The sequence below is a fragment of the Penicillium pulvis genome, assembly GCF_028828015.1.
Source record: "Penicillium pulvis strain IBT 33274 chromosome Unknown contig_1_segment0_segment0, whole genome shotgun sequence".
Classification (NCBI taxonomy): domain Eukaryota; kingdom Fungi; phylum Ascomycota; class Eurotiomycetes; order Eurotiales; family Aspergillaceae; genus Penicillium; species Penicillium pulvis.
The window spans coordinates 2,791,991-2,814,964 of record NW_026643074.1 but is presented as its reverse complement, the minus strand read 5'-3'; the positions used below and the strand labels follow the sequence as shown (position 1 = coordinate 2,814,964).

General features: G+C 48.6%; 11 protein-coding genes across 11 annotated transcripts; 7 read left to right on the top strand and 4 right to left on the bottom strand.

Annotated features, from left to right (window-relative positions):
- Positions 1-3: 3 nt before the first annotated feature.
- N7503_004004 (ketopantoate reductase family protein) lies at positions 4-1,011 on the top strand (the record flags this gene model as incomplete). Its single annotated transcript, XM_057063551.1, has 1 exon — positions 4-1,011. One exon carries the CDS (start codon positions 4-6, stop codon positions 1,009-1,011), a length of 1,008 nt encoding a protein of 335 aa, XP_056924466.1.
- A 136-nt stretch (positions 1,012-1,147) lies between these two features.
- N7503_004003 (transcription factor domain-containing protein) lies at positions 1,148-2,310 on the bottom strand (the record flags this gene model as incomplete). Its single annotated transcript, XM_057063550.1, has 2 exons — positions 1,148-2,011; positions 2,068-2,310. The coding sequence occupies 2 exons, from the start codon at positions 2,308-2,310 to the stop codon at positions 1,148-1,150; spliced, it is 1,107 nt and encodes a 368-aa protein (XP_056924465.1).
- Positions 2,311-4,092: 1,782 nt separating this feature from the next.
- Positions 4,093-5,769, top strand: N7503_004002 (general substrate transporter; the record flags this gene model as incomplete). The annotated part of the gene is made up of 2 exons (XM_057063549.1): positions 4,093-5,281; positions 5,330-5,769. 2 exons carry the CDS (start codon positions 4,093-4,095, stop codon positions 5,767-5,769), a joined length of 1,629 nt encoding a protein of 542 aa, XP_056924464.1.
- A 411-nt stretch (positions 5,770-6,180) lies between these two features.
- N7503_004001 (DUF2458 domain-containing protein) lies at positions 6,181-6,989 on the bottom strand (the record flags this gene model as incomplete). Its single annotated transcript, XM_057063548.1, has 3 exons — positions 6,181-6,444; positions 6,495-6,534; positions 6,589-6,989. The coding sequence occupies 3 exons, from the start codon at positions 6,987-6,989 to the stop codon at positions 6,181-6,183; spliced, it is 705 nt and encodes a 234-aa protein (XP_056924463.1).
- A 344-nt stretch (positions 6,990-7,333) lies between these two features.
- On the top strand, positions 7,334-8,312 carry N7503_004000 (cytochrome c oxidase assembly protein COX14; the record flags this gene model as incomplete). The annotated part of the gene is made up of 2 exons (XM_057063547.1): positions 7,334-7,652; positions 7,788-8,312. The coding sequence occupies 2 exons, from the start codon at positions 7,334-7,336 to the stop codon at positions 8,249-8,251; spliced, it is 783 nt and encodes a 260-aa protein (XP_056924462.1). The 3' UTR covers positions 8,252-8,312.
- Positions 8,313-8,813: 501 nt separating this feature from the next.
- Positions 8,814-12,799, bottom strand: N7503_003999 (uncharacterized protein; the record flags this gene model as incomplete). Its single annotated transcript, XM_057063546.1, has 3 exons — positions 8,814-11,072; positions 11,141-12,663; positions 12,721-12,799. The coding sequence occupies 3 exons, from the start codon at positions 12,797-12,799 to the stop codon at positions 8,814-8,816; spliced, it is 3,861 nt and encodes a 1,286-aa protein (XP_056924461.1).
- Positions 12,800-14,097: 1,298 nt separating this feature from the next.
- N7503_003998 (3-deoxy-7-phosphoheptulonate synthase) lies at positions 14,098-15,375 on the bottom strand (the record flags this gene model as incomplete). The annotated part of the gene is made up of 3 exons (XM_057063545.1): positions 14,098-15,114; positions 15,180-15,235; positions 15,333-15,375. 3 exons carry the CDS (start codon positions 15,373-15,375, stop codon positions 14,098-14,100), a joined length of 1,116 nt encoding a protein of 371 aa, XP_056924460.1.
- A 1,008-nt stretch (positions 15,376-16,383) lies between these two features.
- N7503_003997 (uncharacterized protein) lies at positions 16,384-17,303 on the top strand (the record flags this gene model as incomplete). The annotated part of the gene is made up of 2 exons (XM_057063544.1): positions 16,384-16,446; positions 16,545-17,303. 2 exons carry the CDS (start codon positions 16,384-16,386, stop codon positions 17,301-17,303), a joined length of 822 nt encoding a protein of 273 aa, XP_056924459.1.
- Positions 17,304-17,712: 409 nt separating this feature from the next.
- Positions 17,713-18,685, top strand: N7503_003996 (uncharacterized protein; the record flags this gene model as incomplete). The annotated part of the gene is made up of 2 exons (XM_057063543.1): positions 17,713-17,826; positions 17,933-18,685. 2 exons carry the CDS (start codon positions 17,713-17,715, stop codon positions 18,683-18,685), a joined length of 867 nt encoding a protein of 288 aa, XP_056924458.1.
- Positions 18,686-19,558: 873 nt separating this feature from the next.
- N7503_003995 (uncharacterized protein) lies at positions 19,559-20,800 on the top strand (the record flags this gene model as incomplete). The annotated part of the gene is made up of 1 exon (XM_057063542.1): positions 19,559-20,800. The coding sequence occupies one exon, from the start codon at positions 19,559-19,561 to the stop codon at positions 20,798-20,800; it is 1,242 nt and encodes a 413-aa protein (XP_056924457.1).
- A 489-nt stretch (positions 20,801-21,289) lies between these two features.
- Positions 21,290-22,500, top strand: N7503_003994 (mitochondrial 54S ribosomal mL50 protein; the record flags this gene model as incomplete). The annotated part of the gene is made up of 3 exons (XM_057063541.1): positions 21,290-21,687; positions 21,766-22,135; positions 22,189-22,500. 3 exons carry the CDS (start codon positions 21,290-21,292, stop codon positions 22,498-22,500), a joined length of 1,080 nt encoding a protein of 359 aa, XP_056924456.1.
- Between the last annotated feature and the right edge of the window lie 474 nt (positions 22,501-22,974).

Genomic DNA, 22,974 nt, shown 5'->3' with positions numbered 1-22,974 from the left:
GCAATGTCATCTAAGCCTCCACCTCGTTATCAGATTTGCCTTATCGGCTCCGGCGGGGTGGGTACAATCGCATCTCTTGTTCTTACAAAGTCCGGGCTTGCCCACGTCACCTGCGTCCTGCGATCCAGCTATAACCATATTTCCGAACATGGTTGGGAGATTGACTCAATAGATCATGGGAAGTTATCCGAGTGGAAGCCCGACCGCATTGTACGCAGCGCCGATGAAGCTGCAAAGGACGCAAATGATAGCCCGGTCATATACGACTATGTAGTCGTTTGCACAAAGCAGCTGCCAGGCATAAGCCCCATTCCGGAAATGATCTCACCAGTGGTCACACCAGAGAAAACAACAATAGTGATGATCCAAAATGGAATGGGAATTGAAGAAGATGTAATCCAGGCATGGCCGGGGAATGCAGTGATGAGCAGCGTTAGCCACATCGGAAGCTCAGTGAAGAGTCCCAACACCGTTGTTCAAATTGGCAAAGATGTGTCGAAGATTGGTCCGCATCTCCATGCTGGTATTGATGATTCCATCAGTATTGAGAGGTCGAAGGAATATGTCAAGATGTACAACATGGGAGGCGCAAGTGTGTGTGAATGGGTCGACGATATCCAGCTTGCGAGGTGGGAGAAGTTGTTATGGAACGGGACTTTCAACACACTATGTGCTTTGATGAGAATGGATGTTGGCGAGTTGCAGAGGAGCAAAGGGAGAGAGGCCATACTTGTTCCTATGATGTGGGAGATCTGGAATATTGCAAAAGCGGCTGGTCACCCCATGCCGGAAACAATTGTGCAGTGGATGGCATATAGGTTACCGGATGATTGCAATTACCGGCCGAGCATGTTGTTGGATCTGGAACATGGACGGCCGATGGAGCTGGATGTTATTCTGGGAAACCCCTTGAAGAAGGCCCTTGATTTAGGGGTCGATACACCGTGCATGAGTATGGTTCACAAGTTGCTCAAATTAGAAGAGTGGAAGATCAGCCAGAACCAGACATGACAGGAATTATTATTTAGAGTTCTTAGAAATGCAACTACTCAAAAACGTTTGACAATGCGCAGGCGAGGCTCATACAACATTTGTACAACACCGTTGCATGGTATTCTCAAGTGAAGAAAGAGCTGTACAATCTTGACTACAGCGAGATAGGGCCATTACATGCAGTCCGTGCCAAAAACATCCAGTCCCAATTCGCGCCTGAATTCCGTGCAGGCCATACTTGCTCCACACAAAAGGACTTGGTGCGCCTCGTAGTGGCCATGGGCCGAGCTTGGTGGATATCATCGAACAATCGAGACACATGAAGCCGATCCTCGGGCTTTTCCACTTCACAAGCAGCAATAAATAGCGGCCAAAGACAGAGTTTGATTTCTTGAGGTGAGCCAGAAATTTGAGCCACAATCTCGTAGGCCATGGAAAGGGCTTCTGTATCTGCTTTCGTCGAACTCCCTGGTCGATTAAAAAGGCGAAATAGATATAGTAGCGCTGCTGCTCGCCATGCATATGCGTGGAGAAGAAATTTTTGTGAGACTTGTATTGACATGGATGAATCGCGAATAGGGCGCCAGGCCATCAATTGAGCACGTATCGTTGCTTCCCTCTCGAATAAATTACTGTATCTAATGGCGACGTCATCAGACATCGACTCTTCGGAATTGTGTTTCCTATCGGTAATGAAACGATTATCCAGCGCAAAAGAGACATCTTCTGCAAGAGCCGAAAGCTTCGAAAGTATTGGAGCTAGTGTGGTTGTGAATCCCATCAATCGGTCAGCATGGCTCATGGAGTACTCGTCCAGCCAAATATGTGGGTCTATCTTCGTGCGTTGCATGCGAGACAGAGAAATGAGGAGGTCCTGGCGCGCCAATCCTCTCACGAAGTACTTGGTCATTCCATTCAGCTTCTTTCCCTGGCGGCGGTAGACCTCTAAAATGACAGAAGCGTTGGCAATGAGCGCGGAGAGTGCCGTCCCGCCATCATCAGATCGAGGGTCCACAAGCTGCGTCCTCTGATTAGCTGACGACTTCAATCTGGCTGGTAGAATCTAGTTGGTACCTCAACTCCACAAAGTGCAAGTAGCAACATCATAACCAGCTCCGGATTGCTTCCGTCCTCGTTGATTAGTCGTAGTCGACGGAGAAGGCGCATCTTGCGATTCAGCACTAAGGCCAGATCCATGGAATCTTTGACGTAGCTTTCTCCGATAGCTGCTAAGGAGTCGCCGACTGCGGTGGGACTTTGCTGTAGAAGGGATATAACAGCCCCATTCATCTCTTGCACAAAGAATTCGTTATCCATGATCATTTCAGAAGGATGTCGCATGAAGTAGACTTCGATGAAAGCTTTGTCTGCGGCCAAAACTTCATTCAGAGAGATCAAGCAAGGTCCTTTTATGATAGAAGGTGCCTCGGTTGATGCTTGTAATATCATTGATTTCATATAGTCTGCTGCGTTGGGGCATGTTGTCGGATTTTCCGTGTGAATCATCGCATTTTCGTCGTTTTGCCGGTGATCCGGGGTCTGTGTGGTGGCCGTGGAAGAAGTATCAGAGGCGGCTGACATTCGTCGCTTCGCCCCAGCTCTAGTAGTGCTAGAACGCCTGGTGGATAGCACATGGCCAGATGATGACCCACTGTATCCGCTGCACGGGCGGCGCCGGCGCGCACAGGTCCCACATGTCGGATGCACTTCATCGCATTTTATCTTGGCTTGCTTGCAGGAGATGCATCCTTTGCGCGATCTAATAGCCATGATACAGTCAGGAGACAGTTGGCCTTCGAGCCAAAGTAAACAGGTAAGAGAGCTCGCGACCATGAGAAATTGCGGGGTTACCAAGCCTTATTATAGCCTCGATCCTGCTTCCCCTTATCAGTGGGGCAACTGCTACAACGTATAAGGTGCTTCCAAACCCCTAGTTTGTCTCTGACATTTATCTTTAGACACAAAGATTCTAGTCGTCTAGTTAGGTCGTTTAATTCGGTTCATTACCCACAAGCAAGTAGTGAGGCAAATCTTACCAACCTTTTCGGCTTCTTGGTCTGAATTTTCGGCGTGTGAAAGCCTTTAATATGGCCCTCTTCTTCTGGTACCTTTATCGATGACAACGCGCCTGTCGCCCTGCCTTAGTCTCCGTTTTGCGCATTAGCCTCCAATATCTTAGTCACTTGGAGACTTAAAGCCATTCAACAAAAGCGACCTATGTAAGTATGTACCCCAGCAGGTTCACAATCATTAAAGAGGTGTGCTATTGATTCAAATTGGTCAATTGGCCTTGTAAGATGCAGTTTACTGGAAAGAGGACTTTACAAGTGCAAACCCCCTGCGCATTCGCCTAGTTGCCGAATAAAACTAACCGGCAATTGTTTCCTGATTAGCTAGCTGGACACTCGAAAAGCACATAGAAGATGAGATAGATGGACTTTAGTGTCAATCCTAGCATCGCTCGAAGAACCTCTTTCCTATGCAACTTGCCTTTTGGTGCAGCAATGACTTCATATATGCAGATACTGATAATCTTGTCAGATCCACGACTAACTAAGCAACTCGATCAAGTCATATGATTAGCATAATGATCAAACAGACATCACGGCATCACGACTCGGCATGTCCGCGCTGAGCAAAGCCCTTCGGCCTAGATATCTCCGGTGACAAGAGATCAGCCCTAAAATCAAGAACATCACGAGCACCAAGCAAAGCCAATTGAAAAGTCCAGCTACCCGTTTTCTCTGCGTGGATGGGCCGATCACTGGACTATTCAGGCCTAGTTCTATAAGCCCACCAAGAAGGCAAGTGCCGAGATGGGACGTTGAACAAGGCTTCGGGCCATAAAACCCCGAAGTTACATACAAAGCTCTGTGAGACCACGCGGCTTCTCCGGGAAATCCGATATCACCCCGCAGATATCCCCAGATCTGGAAATCCGGGGAACCCATGCGGGTAAACTTCGGGAGTAATGATCGGCCCTTTTAACTAGGGGCTTCCCATTCTTTGTGTCTTTTGTGTCTAAGGCTGTGTATCTTGGGTCTTGAGAAATACCTGGGCTTTTGTTTTGTTTTCGTTTCTTTTCCCACAAACGCCATCATGCAGAAGAAGGAGGAAACCAGCCATGTGGAGCACACGCTGGAAAATACAGCAGCCGATGCACCCAGTACGAATGAGCTCCGCGGACGTGCTATCCAACAACAAGAGCACAACCGCAGCTACTGGGAAACCCTCCGCAAAGACCCCCGTCTCCTTTTCTGGATTGGCGTCATGCTCTGGACGCTAATTGTCCGCGGTTTCGAAAACCAATCCTCCGGCTCGGTCATCAGCATCACAGAGTTCAAACGCCGATTCGGCAAGATAGACAAAGATGGATCCTACTTCATCAGCACAGACTGGCAGTCTGCGCTTAGTGGAGGGTCGAACGCGGCAGCCATTGTCGGCGCCTGGGGAGGATCCTATTTCGCGGATCACTTTGGTACCAAGCCCGTTCTCCTATTTGCATGCGCGATAAACATTGCCTCGGTCGGCGTGGAGTTTGCGACTACATCAATTGCAATGTTCTTTGGTGGGAAGATGATGAACTTTGTGGCTATTGGTGCTTTTCAGAACCTCTGCACTGCATATGTGGCCGATATCTCACCCCTTGCTATTCGAGCCTCAGTGATTGGTTTTTGCAATCTTTCACAATGTATAGGGCCATTTATCTCCGCAATCATGTCTTACTATACCTCTTCATGGGACAATGACTGGTCTTGGAAATCACTGGTGTGTGCTCAGTGGGGGTTCGCGGTGGTTGGATTTGTTGGACAAATATTCATGCCTGAATCCCCGGTCTTCCTTGTTCGGAAGGGAAAGTTTACTGCCGCTCGTGCGGTTCTCGGTCGCCTTTACAGTGACGCTAATGATGCGGAAGGGCACTTTGAGAGAATCAAATTGACTCTTGAGGAAGCTGAATCACAGAAGACTGCTTCTTATATGGAATGTTTCCGGGGTACCAACTTGCGCCGAACGATGATTGCCATGCTTGTGTTCAGTGCTGAACCTATGTCTGGTCTCGGTTTCGTGTCGAACTATGGCTCTCTGATGTACCAGTACCTTGGAATTGGCGATCGGCAATCATTTCTCATTCAGATTGGTGCTCAGATCCTATCAATCTCCGGTGCCATCGTTTCATTCTTGGTCAGCGATTTCGGAGGTCGACGACCAATGTTCATTAGTGGCTGTATTTCCTTGACAATTCTTCTACTATGTATGGGTATCGCGGGCTCAGTGAACACAACAGCAGGTATGTTCTTCATTTACCTCCCAGAGGCTCTTAACTAATACTCTTTAGGTACCACTGCTGCTGTAGGCTTCTACACTATGTACAACTTCGTCTTCAACGCAGGCGTGGGATCCAACGTATACGCAATTGCCGGCGAAGTTCCGACATCAATTCTGCGCACAAAGACTTCAGCCCTGGCTATTTCTGTCGAACAGGCGATCTACACCATGTGGTCCTTTGTATCCCCGTACATCTTCAACCCAGATTACGGTAACCTGAAGGCCAAGATTGGTTTTGTGTTCGGTGCGTTTATGCTGGGATACATTGTCCTTGCGTATCTCTTCGTTCCAGAGACACGTATGCGTACTTATGAAGAGCTGGATGAGCTTTTTATGAACAAGGTCCCCACACGGCAGTTCCGTGGTTATGTCACTGTTGCCGAGCGACGTGCGGCGGAGGCATATAATGTGGAGAACAAGATTAAAGAGGTTGAAGGAGAGGATGTATAGGCGTTTCAAGGCTTTGCGAGTCAATCTAGAGATTTTAATTGGCGAGTAGATAGTAGGTATTAACGTTTTGTTTATCGATAATGAGTTAAGTATTGAGTCTGGTTGGCAGCTTTTGATGAGTCTGGTTGGCAGCTTTTGACATCCATGGATTTTGAAGTTGTTGTAGGTGTATTCTGATATTTGGTCATAAATCATAACTGCATAATTCATTATGTGGGGCAAGCCAGCCAATCATGCATTCCTGCACTCGAAGGGAAACCGCAGACCTTCACCAGCGAGCTGAAGTGAATGACTAAATAGAGACGGGGATTGAAAATATGTGGCCTATGCGATATAGTGCAACATTCATGAAGCTTGAAATTGGGCATATCGCACTTGAGCCATCATCTTTTCAGTGATTCCACCCGACTTTTATTCTTTGCAAAGATCCTCAAGCAACTGCAGCATGCGACGTTGCAAATCTTCAAGGTCTGACCTAGACAGCTTTGTATCCATGTCGGAAGTACCATCAAGCTCCGCTGCCGATGCTGGGTCTTGAACCAGACTCTTTTTGATGACAAAAAATGGGATCTGGTGACCACGTAGTTCCGATGTCAATGCATCCGCCATCTGCACAGAAGCTTTGTAGATCTTTGTATCGTAATTTGTGAGCTCTGCTTGGTCCTCTTCCGTGGTCTTGGCACTGTTAGTATAATGAACAGTTGGCATTGCGATTGGGAACATACAGATCCTTCTTTTGATTCAACGGGTGCGCCAATCGATCGTCTGAAAAGCAAAATTAGCTTGAGTCTCACTGAGATTCGATATACTAGGCCTTACAAGACTGCATCTAGCTCTTTTTGTTTATCACCTCGAGCCCCCTGCCTCTGAAGTAGAGCCTCACGACCCTTCCACCATTGCCGTTCATGATTATGTTGGCTTCTGATTAACCCACGGATTCGAAGCTGGGTTTCTTCGTTTTGGCCCACGGTGCGCATGACATAACGTAATGCTGCAGGCCAAGTAGTAATTGTCGAGGGGTCAATAGTAGGAGTGCTCGGCTTTGGTGGATTCGAATGCGCCGGCCGAGGTGTATGACTTGGCTCAACCCTTGCCGGTCGAGTAACATGAGGCTGTAGTGATGGCGACTGAGGGGTTCCAGATGAGCTACCCTGAGAAGCAAGGCTGGAAAGTGCTTGAAGCACAGAGTTCAAATCCGGGGGATTAGAATGACCAGCCATGGTGAAATGGTATTTGAATATATAAAACTTCAATGACCAATTAGAGAAGAGATATTGAATAGAAAAGATTCAATCAAAAGTCCAAAAAGCGTTAGGTTGTAAAGTGAAGTTGTTATCGGGAATCGTGCCATAATTCGGGATGAAGCTGTTGTCCGGTCTTGGCGCATCATCCGGCCGCTGAAAATTTACCTTTCCATCTCCAAATCCCCGGTTTCATCCCCAAAAGCCGCGCCCTCGCACTCACCCCTACAAGCCACGCTCGAATCAGGGGACCGACGCAGCTCGAATCCATTAATTCCTTTTTCCCGAAATACAATCTCCCTTACGAGTGAGACGTCGCGACAATGTCCCGATCCGCCGCGGACGCAACGCGGTTCACGGCCACCGGGCCATACGCCAGCTCCAAGCCTAGTGGCACCCCATACAGTTTGCCGGACTCCATGAAGTCGAAGGATAGCGCGACACAGCCCAAGCAAGCTCAACCACTTGGCCCTGGCGGCAAGCCCGAGACTCCGAAGCAGAAGGTTGAACGACTCCGGGCACAGGCACGGGCTGCTCGGATGGCTCAGTCTTCATCTGGTGTGGATCGGTGGATTGAAGTTGGACGGCGATTCGCCAATAAGGCACACAAAGGCATGGTTTACTCATTGATCGCCGCATCGGGTATGTGCTCTACAAGACTTGATCCCCCTCAAGGGACCGGACAGGACACAGCAACCATACTCACATCCCGTCCTGGGCCTGCTACCATCTCCAGCCCTTGCATGCATCTTAACTAACATGCTCTGTCTTCATTAGGTGTCTGTGGTGTCCTTACAGTTTACTCGATGGTCTCGCTGACGATGTACAACCGCCGCCAACGCACACTTTGGATCGAGAGGGAGATGGAGACTCTCAAGCAGGCTCAAATCGCGCAGGCCAACGGCACCGCTAATGCCGAGCAGCTCGAGCTCCTCAAGAAAGAGGAGATCGAGGCGATTTACGCCAAGAAGAAGGCGGAGGAGAAGGCACAGCGCCCGTGGGCCAAGGCAAAGCGATTCCTCTTCGAGAAGATGAACATGGAAGATACCGGTGCCGCCGTACAGACTACCGCTGTCTCATCAATTCAGAGCGCCGAGCCCAGCATAATTGAAGCTGCTGATGTGAAGAAGGCCTTTGCCGATGCAGCTGTGCCCGGTCAGCTGGACGTGTTGGCCGAGAACGCAGAGAAGGCTACAAAGGAGAAGACTAAGGGCTGGGTTAGCTGGATGACTGGCCGGTAGAGAAATGTGGATTTGAAAGTGAATCAACAAAAGCTTTATGGGCGGGAGGGAACGAATGGACTTATAGCAGGCATGGATTATAACCTGCACGCATTCTCATTCCGGGTCCAAATCCTTGACATACGATGTATCGTCTCTTTTTTTTGCATAGCAGTTTGTGATGGTCTTCCTCGCAGCTTGCTTCCATCGTGGGGGTTTCTGGCGTTGTCATTGTTCTTTTCTTTTCCTCCTATCTGGACTGTGTTTCTAAACTGATTGTGGTTGTTTTGAGACTCGAGGGAAGCCCCCGTGTATATTGATGTACAGTACATAGAAAATCAGCTCCTTTCTCCTTCTCCAGTTTTATATCTATTATATCTGCCTTGTCAGCTTCTCAATAACGCTGAACGAAAACATTTAGTTGGAAAAAGCCGATACATATATCGAAATGAGAATTACTCAACAATATCACCATTCAGAGTTCGAATTTGGCATCTTATCTAATACCGTGAATGCAGTGTTCAAATGATCGATGTGCATTGCAAGGTTGCATGTGTTCCATTAACAATTCCCTAGCACAGATCTATACAATCATCTGCGATACAGGTAATAGAGGGTTACTCTCAGAGAACGTCAAAATCAAGACACGACCAGAGTCACAGCCAATCGCCACGGTGGTGCCTGAAATAGCTTTTAAAAACGGATTTGTTGGCCGGTACTCTGGGGGTAGCCATAGAAGATCTTGTCCGGCAAAGGTAATCCAGCGACTGTCATGGTTCAAACCATATCCCACCCGTCGTGGTGAAACCAAACCACCAGAAATGGCTCTAGAGGAAGCAGTGCAAGGCTGAAGATCAACTGCGCCGACATTCGTATGTAGAATATTCGGATTGACTTCATCGAATTGGAGCCATTCACAACCACCAACCTCAAGCCTCCAAATGCGCTGACCAGTAACCGCATCCCAGACATTGACCGCGTTGTCAAATGACGACACCGATGCGATATGAGTTCCATCACGAGCCCATGAGATAGAGTCAATGTCATTATCATGGGTTCCTATTGTCAATTTGCATTGGTTGGAAGCTAGATCCACGATTGTGATTTGCCCTCCTGCCCCTACTCCGAGCCTTGTCCTATCATAGGACCAAGAGATGGCGCTCACCTCTAAATCCCAATCGTGTGACGATACATATTGTCTGGTAGGCAGATCCCAAATCCGTATCGTGTATGCACTGATGTCAGTATCTTCGATAATCCTTTCTGTGGCCAGCGCAAGCCTTGTTCCATCATGGGACCATGCAAAAGATCCGATCTCCTCACCAGGGTATTCCAGTGTTATAATACATTGCCTGGTGAAGGGCTCCCATATCTTCAATTCATTGAATGCCACAGACGAAAGCCAGGTTGAATGAGATAACCAGGCAATGTAATCTACTGGCTTTCGATGTCCTGTCAGAGTCGAAATACATTCTCCTGTGCACTTGTCCCAGACTCTGACTGTCTTATCATTTGACGCTGTTGCAAGCTTTGTCTCATCACATGACCAAGCAATGAACTGCACCATGTCGCTCTGTCTATCGGATGTCGGTATTGATTGACCGGTAAATGAGTCCCAGATTTTGATGGTTCTATCGCTTGAGTTTGAAATTAGCCGGGTCCCATCCTGCGACCAAAATACATTCATGACTTGGCCAGTGTGGCCACTTAGAATAGATACGCATTGTGCTGTGACCGGGTCCCAGACTCTAACAGTGGAATCCATTGACCCTGTTGCAAACTTAATCCCGTCATATGACCAGGCAATAGACGAGATGTTTCTGTCATATCCTGCAAGTATCGATATACATTGGCCTGTGATGGGATTCCAGATTTGGACTCCCGCATCAATGGACGCCAATGCAATCCTACTCCCATCCTTTGACCAAGCGATGAATGTGGCAAAGATGTGTCTGGCTTCTCCTAAGGCCAAAATTCGGTGGCTTGTTTGAGCGTCCCATATATCAACGCTCCCGAATGAGACTGAGGCGAGACGGGTCCCGTCATATGACCAGGCAAAAGACCAGTATCTTTTGACATCCTCGAGAATTGAGATGCATTGACCCGTGTCCAGATTCCGTATCTTGATTGGACCATTTTCCGGCAAAAATGCTATTCGAGTATTATCATATGACCAAGCAATTGCCTTCACTTTCTCGTTGTCTCCGCCAAAGACCGAGATGTGTTGGCCAGTGTTCGGGTCTCGGATATTGATTGTATTATCACGGGATACAGAAGCAATTCGGGTTCCATCATACGACCAGGCCATACACCGCAATGCATTGATATACCGGAGAGTTGAGATGCATTGGCAAGTATTCGGATCCCAAATTTTGATTGTATTGCCTTGGTCAGGATCTAGACCCGACGGCTGGATTATATTGTCATGAGGGCCGAGCATTGATGCAAGTCTAGTCCCATCATGTGACCAAGCAATGGATATAATACTCATTTGTCCATCAAGCATCGAGGTGTGTTGACCAGTGTTCAGATCCCAGATTTTGATCTCTTCATAAGACGCCGATGCGAGCTGATTGTTAATATGAGACCAAGCAACAATACTGCTGTCTGCCTCGAAGGTTTGGAGACATCGACTCCAATATTCTTCAGGTGTAGAATTCATGTTCACCCACTCTGGCATGTCCTTCTGAAAACATTTTCTGGTCATGCTACGAGCTGGGCTAAATATCAAAGCTGAGCTGTATATCTGTAAAGGATAATTCTCGATCGCAGTCCGGTGGGATCGTATGAACCGTAATGCATCGTAAGCGCGGGTTGCCACCTCTCGCGATTTCCCCATCTTCTATCGCGATAAAATATTAGCGGTTATGTCTGGCGTGAATCAATCTAGCCTAAGAGATGAGCACTGACTCTAAGGAGAGCCTCAAGCTTCAGCATCGCGGTAATTCCCTCCGACATGCTTCCAAGTAGGGTGAGAGCTTCAAGCCAGTAAAGATATTTCCGTCGTAAAAAGATATCTACTGAACCCTGATCCGCAAGGTCACCGTGTAGATCTTCAGTTGGGTTGCAATCGTGAAGATGTTCAACCCAATGAACACATGCATATTTTATGCCTATCAATGGGTACGGGCTGGGCGTTTTGACCTCTGTGATCGGGAGCCCAGGGTTCTGGATATCGAATATGTCACGACGGAGCGTGTTTGACATAACACGTAGAGAGCGTAAAAAAAGGGTGTGATGCTCCCGCTCTATCCCTGTAGGCATAATGTCGGTAATTCCCCTAGTGAGAAGAAAGTCTTTTGCGGACTGGTGGACGAAAATGACCGTATCTTCGCGGAGACTTAGAAAGGAACCACAGAATGCTATGATCTCCGAAAGAGCATCGTAATCATCGATGATATCAGGAATGTCAATACATGATTTCAGCTCGTCCAGCGTTATAGGTCGGTAAACTGTTGACATAACTGCTAGTATGCCGTTGTAAAGCTCGGCACCTTCGGAGTTGCGAATCTGCTCCATCATACGTCTGTAAAGGGCATCAAGTTTTGGAGGGAAGGATTCTAGCTTTTTGAGGGCCTGCCACCGTGGGGTCCTAGTAAGATCATGACAGACCAAGGCCACCCAGAGGAAGGTACCATGCGCGTTTGATATTAGGTAGTTGGTGATTGCATCACGAGTTGGTATATTGTACTTCTTAGCCTTTGATAAAACGTAAACCTTATGTTGTATAAATTTGCCCACGGCTTTGGATACGGATGTCTCATTGAGCTCCAATGAGATTGGAGCCATGTGAAGCGCTGTGTGAAGATGCTCTTCGATATCAGGCCAGTTGCGACTCGAGACGATCCATTGTATCTGCGGATAGGCAGATGACTCTTGAACAATCAAATCCAGGAGATAAGGAAGGTCTGCTATACATTCGTCTAGGGCATCGATGATCAGATAAGTTCTCTGTATTGCTGGATCTCTTAAGATGTCTGTAAAAATCTTTGAGAGTGCATGCCATGCGTTTGTATCTTGGAACAACGTTTTTCCCGATTGGCTATATCGAGCCTTGACATGGCAGAGTAAAAATGGCTGCTTTTCAACAAGCGAGTATATCAGGCCACGCAAAACAGCTGTGGCAGTATTGATCCGCGAGTCGGTAGCTTGGCAGAAGAAAAATGACACATTTGCAGCTTCCAAAGTTGAGCTTAACTCATCGATTATGCCACAAATAAGCATTGTCTTGCCTTTACCGGGATCACCCCTGATCCAGAGCAGACTGCTTGGGCTGTTTTGCCATTGCTTGAATTCCTCGTTCTCCAGAATCCAGCGATACGAGTCTTTAAGAAGCCCTCCATTGGTGCTCTCAATGCGATCTTTGTCATCGCGAGGATTCGTTGTTTGAAGATCACGGAGGCATTCTTCAGTCAATGATGATCCCGAGTGTACTACACAGGAGTCGCACAGTTAGCTCGGCTCCATTTGAGTTATATCTTATGACCCACGGATCTGTGTGAGATGGCCATGATTCTCTCCAACTTGGAACCCAGAGTTTGTTCCACCAAAAGCTACTGTAGATGCCATGGTCAGTGCGAAGTGAAATGAGGACGATGCTGTAGGCGCTAGGCTACCCCGCGGTCAGATGTCAGATGACCATGCTGTTTGTTGTCATTTTTGAACACAATCGCGAAAGAACATAGAACCATCTTCTTAGGTTCCTTTAGACTTTGTTCGTATTAGCCAGGAAAAACCAGGACTACTTTCATAAAATGGTCCTTCAGAAGACAGAAACCTTACTCGCAATTTGAGGTGTCAACCTAGCAAGGCGCTTGCTAGAAGAACGCCACAATTTCAAAAGAACACTACTGCTAACCAGATTAGGGAAATAGTAGTAAATGTAATTCAGAGAGTAATATTGTTGAGTACATACCCAAGTACCTACTTGCTCACGTTGTTTTGTAGACTACGCTGGAATGTGAAGGTGATCAAAGACTGATACCCACTAAGCTTACTTATATGATGACTCTAATGAAGCGTTATCTCGTATATTGAGGTGAATTAAGCGAAGGTGATGCGATGTCCTTCGATATTTGAGATAGTATTTTTTCTGAATTACAATTACTGCGCCATACCAGATATAGAAATAATGTGGTGTCCAACTAATTTTGTGGTGTTCAAATAGTGAGCTCCACCTAGCAATCCTACTGTTTAGATCCCGGCCTCGCCCTTTGCGAGACACAATAACCATTATAAGCACACGAGACCAGTCCAACCATTCACAATGACTTCTAACACCCCACAACAGATCCAAGACAGCCAGACCACAGGGAAAAACGTCCTCCCACGTCGGTCCACCACTAACCGTAAGAGGGGAGGCCCCATTCCGCATTGGGAACCCACCGGCAAAGCGCTTTCCCCTTGACAAATTCTCACCACCACAACCCCCCAAACCCTGTACGACTGGCCCCTGCGCCGCAGTGGAGAATAAAATCGATCTCGTAGATCCTGTGGACACTTTAAATCAGGAACAGAGCTGTCATTTTAAGATTTTAGGGATTGGAGTGGGTCTGGGGAAAGCTCTGACTTTGTATACATACACACGGGCTTGACACCTGGTTTTTGGGGCACATACTATCACACACCTCACATCACCTTAGTTAAACAGAATATTATACAGCAATGATTTTTAGGATAGAGGATAATGTTGAAACCGAGAATTAAACGCTGCATTATCGAATGATAGAAAAGGTATCTATGTCGACCCCATGGGGAAACTTTTCAAGTACAAGAAACAAAACCCAGATTTTTATCCCCCCTAGGCCTTGACACACAATTTAGACATATCAATGATATAAAGATACTACTCTCTTTTCCTCGGGAATTTAGTGAGAGCCATTGGCACCATTCGACTTGGATTTTTGGAGGACGCGACGGGCGCGAACACCGTCAGCCAAATCCTCCAGGGTATCAACAGTCATCTCCCAGTTGATGCAGGCGTCAGTGATACTGACACCCTTAAGCAGGTGGGAGGGTCCCTCTGGGGGAACCTTCTGGTTACCCTCGTAGATGTTGGACTCGATCATAACACCGATGATACCAGACTCACCCTCGCGCAGCTGGTCAGAGACCTCCTTAGCGACGAGGGGCTGGTTGAGGTGGTTCTTCTTCGAGTTACCATGGGAGCAGTCGACCATGACAACCTCACGCTGCTTCTTGGCGCGCAGGGCCTCACGGGCACCGCGGATGCTCTCGCGATCGTAGTTGGTGCCCTTAGTGCCACCGCGCAGGATAACGAAGCCGTGCTCGTTACCAGCGGTCTTGGTAATGGCAGCCAGACCCTGCTTGGTCACACCGAGGAAGCGGTGAGGGTGAGCAGCGGCGCCGATGGCGTCAATGGAGACGGTGAGACCACCGTCGGTTCCGTTCTTGAAACCAATGGGGAAGGACAGACCGGATGCCAGCTCACGGTGCAGCTGGGACTCGGTGGTGCGGGCGCCGATGGCACCGAGGGAGATCAGATCGGCCAGGTACTGTGGGGAGATGGTGTCCAGCATCTCGCTGGCGATGGGGAGACCGGTGCTGGTCAGGTCAACGTAGAGCTTGCGCGAAACGCGCAGACCCTTGTTGATCTGGTAGGACTCGTCCATGTCCGGGTCGTTGATGAGACCCTTCCAGCCGACGGTGGTACGGGGCTTCTCAAGGTAGGCGCGCATGATAATCAAGAGGTCCTTGGACAATTTGTTGGAGAGCTCCTTCAAGCGGCGGGCGTACTCGAGAGCAGTGTCCGGGTCGTGGATGGAGCAGGGTCCGACGACGACCAGGAGACGGTCGTCGCGCTGTTCAATGATCTCGACGGCTTCATTGCGACCAGCGCGGACGGTCTTCATGCAACGGTCGGGCTGTAATTCATTTTTGTTAGATTGGGTCTGGATAGCGGGGTGTGGAACAAGAAAAAATGACTCACCGCGGGGATCTCAGTCTGCAAGTACTGAGGTGGCAACAAAGACTCGTAGCCGAGGACTAGGGAGCAGAGAAGGTGATTAACATGCTGAACAGGTGGTAATTGAGGAATTGAGGTATTGTAGATTTTGCGACTCTTCTACAGTGTCGTACTTACCACGAGTGTCCTCGTTGAATTCGTTGGTGGTGACGAGAGGCATGGTGGATTAGCGGGCCAATAGAAACTGTCGCAATTGACAAGTTAGAGATTGAACGTAGACTAGAACTAATGCCACTGAGAACAATGAAGACAAAGGGAAAGAAGAACCAGGAACGAAACTTACAGACTTGCAGAATTAATAGGAAATCAGGAACCGAGGAAAAGACAAGTGTGGAAATCCCAGTTAAAAAGAAGATGGAACTAAAAGTGGAGCCATCGCCGATGATTCACGGGTCTTAAGGCCCAAGGGATATTGGCTGAACTTCTCTTATGACAGGTCTTTCTGCAAATGCTTGAACACGTATTTGGTTTCTATCCCTGTCTTCCATCTGATTTATCATTCGTGGCTCCCTAGGATTAGGATAATATCCCTTCGGACCGGAGCAATTATTTGTCTGTACATGAAGTCTAGTAGTTTCTGTGCGCCGCGAGGAAATCATATTAGCCAATCAAGACCCACACATGGGCTCAGTGCGCGAAGATCGGATTATCACTGCATTTCTACAACGGCACGTCAGACCAAGGATTCAGACTCTGCTTTAGACAAGGATTTCGCTTGTTCCATTTCCAGTTCCAGAGTTAAGACCAGATCTCATTGGAATGAATTCAGATCTATTAAAACGTCAGTCTATGCATGCAACTATTTTAACTACATCCTTTGAAGATCTTAGTCAGTGTGACCTCAGAGGATCAGCAATATGGGTCATCAGACCTTAGCTGAGTCAAAGACTGCTCCGTCCGTTCACCGAACTGACCTGTTCAAAGTGACGAAACTGCATGAAAAGAACTCAACTCTTAAATTGAACTTGTAGTCAGTAGTAATGTAGCAGTCGGCCCGTAGAGAAAATGCTTAGGTTCTGCCACCTAGACTCCGCTCGGAGAAACGATGACGGCAACTGCCGACTTCAGCTCTCCACCACCTTTTTTCCACCCTTGCTTCCCCAGACTTAATTCTCCATGGTCCTTACACCTGAGCGATCAGCTCCAATTTGTGAGCACACCACCAGCTATGTTTGGGGTCAAGCGTCAGCGCGACGACGACAAGTCGTCCAAGCTTGCTCCTCAGAACAAAGTACGTTCATACCCACATTCGCGACGCGTCTTAGCTCGAACAATGAGCTTTGTTCAGCCAAATCCTTTAGTGCTCATCACTCACAATCACTGTTACAGAAGCTCTGTCAGCCATGGCAAACACCTGACCTCCCTGAGTCTCCGATCGACCTCGATCACAGTCCTTCCCGAGCCCCGACCTTGACTCCCGTGGATTCCTCTGATGAAGAAGCCAGCTCCAAGAAGCCAAGCACGGAAGATGCTTCAGCGGGTACTGCGGCAAATTCGGCTGAACTCCCATGGGCGCCGATCATTACTTTTAGCACCTCCTCTGCAAACCCACCCACTGCCCTGGCTGGCAGTCATGAGCTCTCCTGGTTTGTGAACTCCAACAACATGAGCACCACTCCTCTGTCAGAAATCCCTCACCCTAGTTTCAATCAATCAAACAGTGCCAGTGGGGCTTCCACAGCCACCCCGATGCGCAGCCCCGGGCCGGTCGCACACGATCTCATGAACACCCCCCGACCAGACCCAACGGACGATGTCGCTCTTGAATATCCAGACTATTTTATGCATGCCAGGCTTCCAAGCCCAGTCAGTGAGGACGACAATGATACGTCCATGAATAGTTTGCCCGCAAGCGACACGGACATGGCTGCATACTCGCACTCTCCTCGGTGGTCCCCAACCCCAGAATTTCCTGAGAATCCGGCATTTCTTACACCTGTCTTAACTCGCCGACCCACTCCACGAGCAATGCAGCTCTCTGAGAGCGCTTCCCCCAAGAAAGCGGCCATCGCTATGGGGTACCGTGCTGACTGTGAGAAGTGCCGGAACAAAGTCCCAGGGCACTACAGTCATATTATCCGGACTTAACAGACCACCCGTCAATCCTCGGATATTTTATTATGTCAGTCATCGTCTATACTGACGCGTTTTTATGTACCATATCATCTGCTTTTATGCCTGTTACGTGACACTAGATGTCTTTCGCATGATTCCCCGGCGTTCAGGTTCAAAGATCCATACGGACTACATGGAGTTTAAGGCATCTTGATTTACTGTTTCTTTGTTACCTTCACATTTTCTAGCCAATTCAAGATACTTCAATGACTACCGAGATTTCTTTGACATTATGTTTGTAGAGTTCGATCATATTCCTTTGTCCCGCTCTTCATATCTCATCACTCATCTCTCACTACTCACCTCTCATCTAACTTCTACCTTTCACACCCACACCCACTTCTGACCATCTCTTTCAAGTACTGTCAATCGATCAATCATCATGGATGAGCAAGTCATCAAAAGTAATCCTATCTTAAAAGTCGACAATATCGTCAAGGGCAACCGTCCTCGAGGTCTGAAGGCACGCAAGAAGAGGACCACCCAGAAGATACCGGTACGATTCAGTGAAACAGAACTCAGAACAAGCCCATCATCCTATTATTCCGAGCCAGACACGCAAAGTCCACTTTTGATTTTAAACTAATCTCAGCCTGCTGCAGAATCCGGTGGTAAACACTCCAGGATGCGGAGTTGGCCATCACCCACCGCTGCTCCCCAGCTACAATGAGCGCTGTGGATTGGAAGCCAACAATGAGAATAACAACGATCACCTCACACCAAGTCGCATTTTCAGCCCAGCTCTCTACCCAAACTACTTCAAGCCAGAAGACATCACGGTAGAATGGGGTTACTGGCGCTTCCTCGCCTGCTCAACAGCAACCATCAAATGCTCTGACTGTGGAAACTTCCCCTTCCACCTGGGCTGCCTAGTTGTCTCAATCGATGGTGAATGTCTCACCAAATTGCCCAACGAACTTCAACCCCGGTGTGCGATGGGAGTGTTCTTCGGACACGGCAGTGGACACAACCGTGTTACTAAGATCAAGGAAACCCCGAATACAGCGCAGGTCGCTTTGCTTAAGGCGTGCATCTCTGCTCTGATTGAAGTCATCAATGTCTGTGATGTCGATAAACCGAAGCATGGCGATGAATTTACCCATCCGCTGCATACGCTTGTTATTCAAACCGATTCATCATACATCTATCAAGGTGTGACTGAGTGGATGCCTAAGTGGAAGGCTAATGGATGGAAGAACTCGAGAGGTCGACCTATTGCAAATGAAAGTCTGTGGCGCCTTGTTGACTTGTGGATTCGTCATCTAGAGCCTACTGTTGCGGTGCAATTCTGGCTTGTGCCACGTGAGCTCAATTCCGTTACGCATGAGATGACAAAGTGGGCTTTGGAGAATTGAGTTTATGATTATTCTTGACAGGTTATGGATATGGGAGTTTGTGTGGGTCTCATGATGCACTCGGATACCTGGACTAGGGAGTCCGCGTTCTTTGTCTTTTATTTCTTTCATTTGCTTCATATGTTTAACGTGAATACTTGATAGCTATTGAGTTAAATGGTCTGATATCAAAGCCATTATGTTCCTTGAGCAATATCACAATATCTTACAATCGGACTTTTGACAAATAAATAGAGATTTACTTGTCAACCTATAGACTATTTTTAAACTTTATACTACTGTAGTATACTGCAGATGTCAACCGGGATCAGATTCGCCTCATCGGCATACATCCCGCCATCCGATCCGACCGGCTGACAAAGCAGCCGACGGCACTTGGTCGGCGTTGTCCATCCGAGATTATCTGGTCATATTATGGTCCAATGTGGGATCGACTTTTAGTAAAAAGGCAGCAAAAATCATACATTATTATAAACAAGGTATCTACGAAATATAAGTCGATTAATATAGAAATGGAGGTCGTTGCGGCGCAAGAAAGTCTATACTCCTACAGTACATAGTATATCCCCACATTGATGGGAGAGCGCTTAGCCGATCTTCAATGCCGGGCAACGGTACTGGTCAACCACACTGCATCCGACCCCGGAATTTCACCCGGCATTTTCCTTAAGAACCTCTTGCCTCGGGCGGATTTGTTGGGGAATTTTTTGGGGGAATTGCTTCTTCTCTTCTTTGATCTCTCCACTTTTGGCCTTTGTACAGTGCATATCATAGACATTGTCGCAATCTCAATTTCACCGACCTACCCGAGAACAATATATCTCGGCGTATCTACGATCTTTCACGACAATATTATAATAACTAGAACACACCATGGCCTCCCCAATTCCCCGCGGCCTGAAGCAGGTCCTCCAGAAGTCTCCTAACGACATTGTCATCCTCTCCTCCCTGCGTACTCCTATCACCCGCGCCAAGAAGGGTGGTTTCAAGGATGCTTACCCCGAGGAGCTGCTCGCCAGCGTCCTGAAGGCCACATTGAAGGCCAACCCCAACCTGGACCCGGCACTCATCGACGACGTGACCATCGGATCCGTCCTGCAGGAGCTCGGTGGTGCTAAGGCCGGTCGTATGGCCCAGATCCACGCCGGTTTCCCTCACTCCGTCCCCTTCAACACCATCAACCGCCAGTGCTCATCTGGTCTGGCCGCCATCACCGCCGTTTCCTACGGTATCCGCTCCGGCGCTCTCGACATCGGTGTCGGTGGTGGTATGGAGCACATGACTCGCAACTACGGCTCCCGCGCTATTCCCACCGTTCTCTGGCCCGAGCTGAAGGAGTCTCACTCCCAGGACGCCAAGGACTGCATCATGCCAATGGGTCTGACCTCCGAGAACGTCGCCTCGCGCTACGGAATCTCCCGTCAGGACCAGGACGCTTTCGCCGCTGATTCTCACGCCAAGGCCTCCGCCGCCCAGAAGGCCGGTCGTTTCGACTCTGAGATCGTCCCCGTTACCACTAAGACTCTTGACCCCGAGAACCCCGATGCTCCCGCTAAGGAGATCACCGTTTCCCAGGATGACGGTATCCGTCACAACATCTCTGCTGAGAAGATGGGCACTCTCAAGCCCGCTTTCAAGCCCGATGGAGCTAGCACTGCTGGTAACTCCTCCCAGGTCAGCGATGGTGCCGCTGCTACCCTTTTGATGCGCCGTTCCACCGCCGAGGAGCTCGGTCTTTCCGGCTCTATCAAGGCTCGCTGGGTCGCTACCGCTGTTGCTGGTTGTGCCCCCGATGAGATGGGTGTTGGCCCCGCTGTTGCTATCCCCAAGCTGCTTCAGCAGGTTGGTCTCTCCGTTCCTGATGTCGGTGTTTGGGAGATCAACGAGGCTTTCGCTTCCCAGGCTATCTACAGTGTTCGCAAGCTCGGCATTGACCAGGCTAAGGTTAACCCCAACGGTGGTGCTATTGCTCTTGGTCATCCTCTCGGTGCTACCGGTGCTCGCCAGGTCGCTGATCTGCTTCCTGAGTTGGAGCGTAGCGGCCAGGACATTGGTGTTGTCAGCATGTGCATTGGTACCGGCATGGGTATGGCCGGTATGTTCGTTCGCGAGTAAAAGAAAAGTTCGCATTTTGAATTTTTGATGTATGGATCTACGGTTCTGTTATAGTATGATATCAGCGAAGCATGTATATACAATTCACCCACTTGGGAAAATCTAAGTGACAAATCGATCGCCGAAGACAAGGTTTTACTACAAAACCACGTTTTGCGTAGGGTGCAGGCCAAAAGGTCAGCATTATGCAAATTTATTCTCTTTTGTTATATTATTCTACGAGTGATTTTATGAGGCCATTCTGGCGCAGTGAACGCGACAGAGTGCCGCCCCAGACTACACGGGGGAAAGGCCAGGTACATATTTGTATTAGCCTGATCAATTAAATTATCTTGACATAGCTAATAGTGATCCAATTAAAATGAAGTTAGATAGACATCGGGAGTATACGCTATCAACGCCAAGACCTTCACGTGACCCAGAGATTTGTTTCGCCGCGCAAAAGTTCAAGCATCAATCGAAACATCAAAACCAACCCACACCACAACCATGCGTCCAGCCATGCGTATCCCCCTGCGGGAAGCGCTATACGTATGCTCAAACTGCAGACAAGAAGCAATTCCCCGCGTGTCCCCGCTCGCCCGTCAATTCCGCCGCAATGCATCCTCCGGCTCCTCCGACTCCCCTTCCTTCCTCGACCGCACCCGCCGCCGACTTTGGAACACAGAAAAGCCCCCTGGCGCAGAGGACCCTTACACCGGCGAGTCCCAATTGACACGCGAAGAGGGTAGTCTTGCTGCTGGAGAGGCTGTGGAGGAGGGAGATCTGGCTTCGGGATCTACATATGTGCAGGCTGAGACCTGGGATGGATTGGATGTTATTGGATTTACCAAGGAGAAGGAGTGGTTGGCTGATGGGCCTAATTCAGATGCTGATGCTTATGCTCGGTATGTTTGGTTCTGCGCGGGTTGATTTGAGGGATGCGAGGATCACGAGACCGATTTGCTAACCATTGATGTGCTTAGGTACGATGCCGATGTCAAGCCCCGGGCACTTCCTCAAGCCGCTCACCAGGCTGCTGTTGAGATCTCTTTGATGCAACTTCTCGGCAAGCCTCTTACAAGCGTTTGCGAGGTTGCCACGCACGACCCCAAGATTCAGGATATGCTTAATGGCTGTGTCGTCTTGGGCTCTGAGCCTTTGGGCACTGCCCTGCGGTTCCCGAACCAAGACTCTATGGATGCGCTGGTCTTTGTCTTCAGTCAGATTGGCGGAAAGACAGAAGCTCAGATTGAGTCGCCGGAGAAATTCATTCTTGAGGGCGAGCCCGTGAAGAAAGTTACCCAAGGACCTCACCACGCTCTCTCATTAACTAACTCCGAGATCAAATTTGCCGTTCGTTTCCCCAGTTCCTACCCCAGAAGATCGTCACTAATATTCGCAAACAGTTCGCTAAGCGTTGCTCCCAGCTCATGGGCCGCCGCATCCCAGACCAGGTTATCAGCTCCTCCGCCACGGTTGGAGACTTCGTCGCCGGTCTTTCCACCAGACTTAAGGAGAAGCCCGTGAACGTTACCAAGAAGCTGGCTAAGGTCAAGGCTGCCGGTTACCTGCCGCCCAACCTCAAGTTTAGCGGTAAGCGTATTACCAAGGCTGATCATGACGAGGATCTTGGCCGGAAGAAGACCATCTACTCTGAGCTCCTCAACCGGGGTTTGCTCATCTCCAGGGATGAGACGAAGCCCAAGGCGTTTCGCTGATCCGCAAGCGTGCAGTTTGCAATTAGCGGTTTGAGTTTAAGTCTGCTCCATTGTAAATATCTGTGTACAATAGTGCATGAGATGTGGAAGCATGAGCTTTGTTGGAAACCTGTTTTGATATCAGGATATATTTGTGTATACTAGAAATATTTTTTGCTCAATTGCATTTCGATTCTTTGAACGTCTATGTGACTGCATCGTCTGCCTGATTCTGTCATGTTATTTTTTGGAAAAGTTCGATATCCTTAAAAACTTATCATGTCCGACACTTTGGCACCGGCGGATCCAAGGCACCCTGGGGCCATTATGAAATTGCTCTCCTGGAAGAGCACCTGTCGTGAAAAGAGGTCGAAGCCAAGCATCATCTATGTCTGCACATGTGTTGAGCATCTCCTTTCTCGATATCATCATTTAAAGAGATGAGTGACTCTGAATCTAGATTGAACCTAGGAAATGTGTGTGGCAAGTATATAT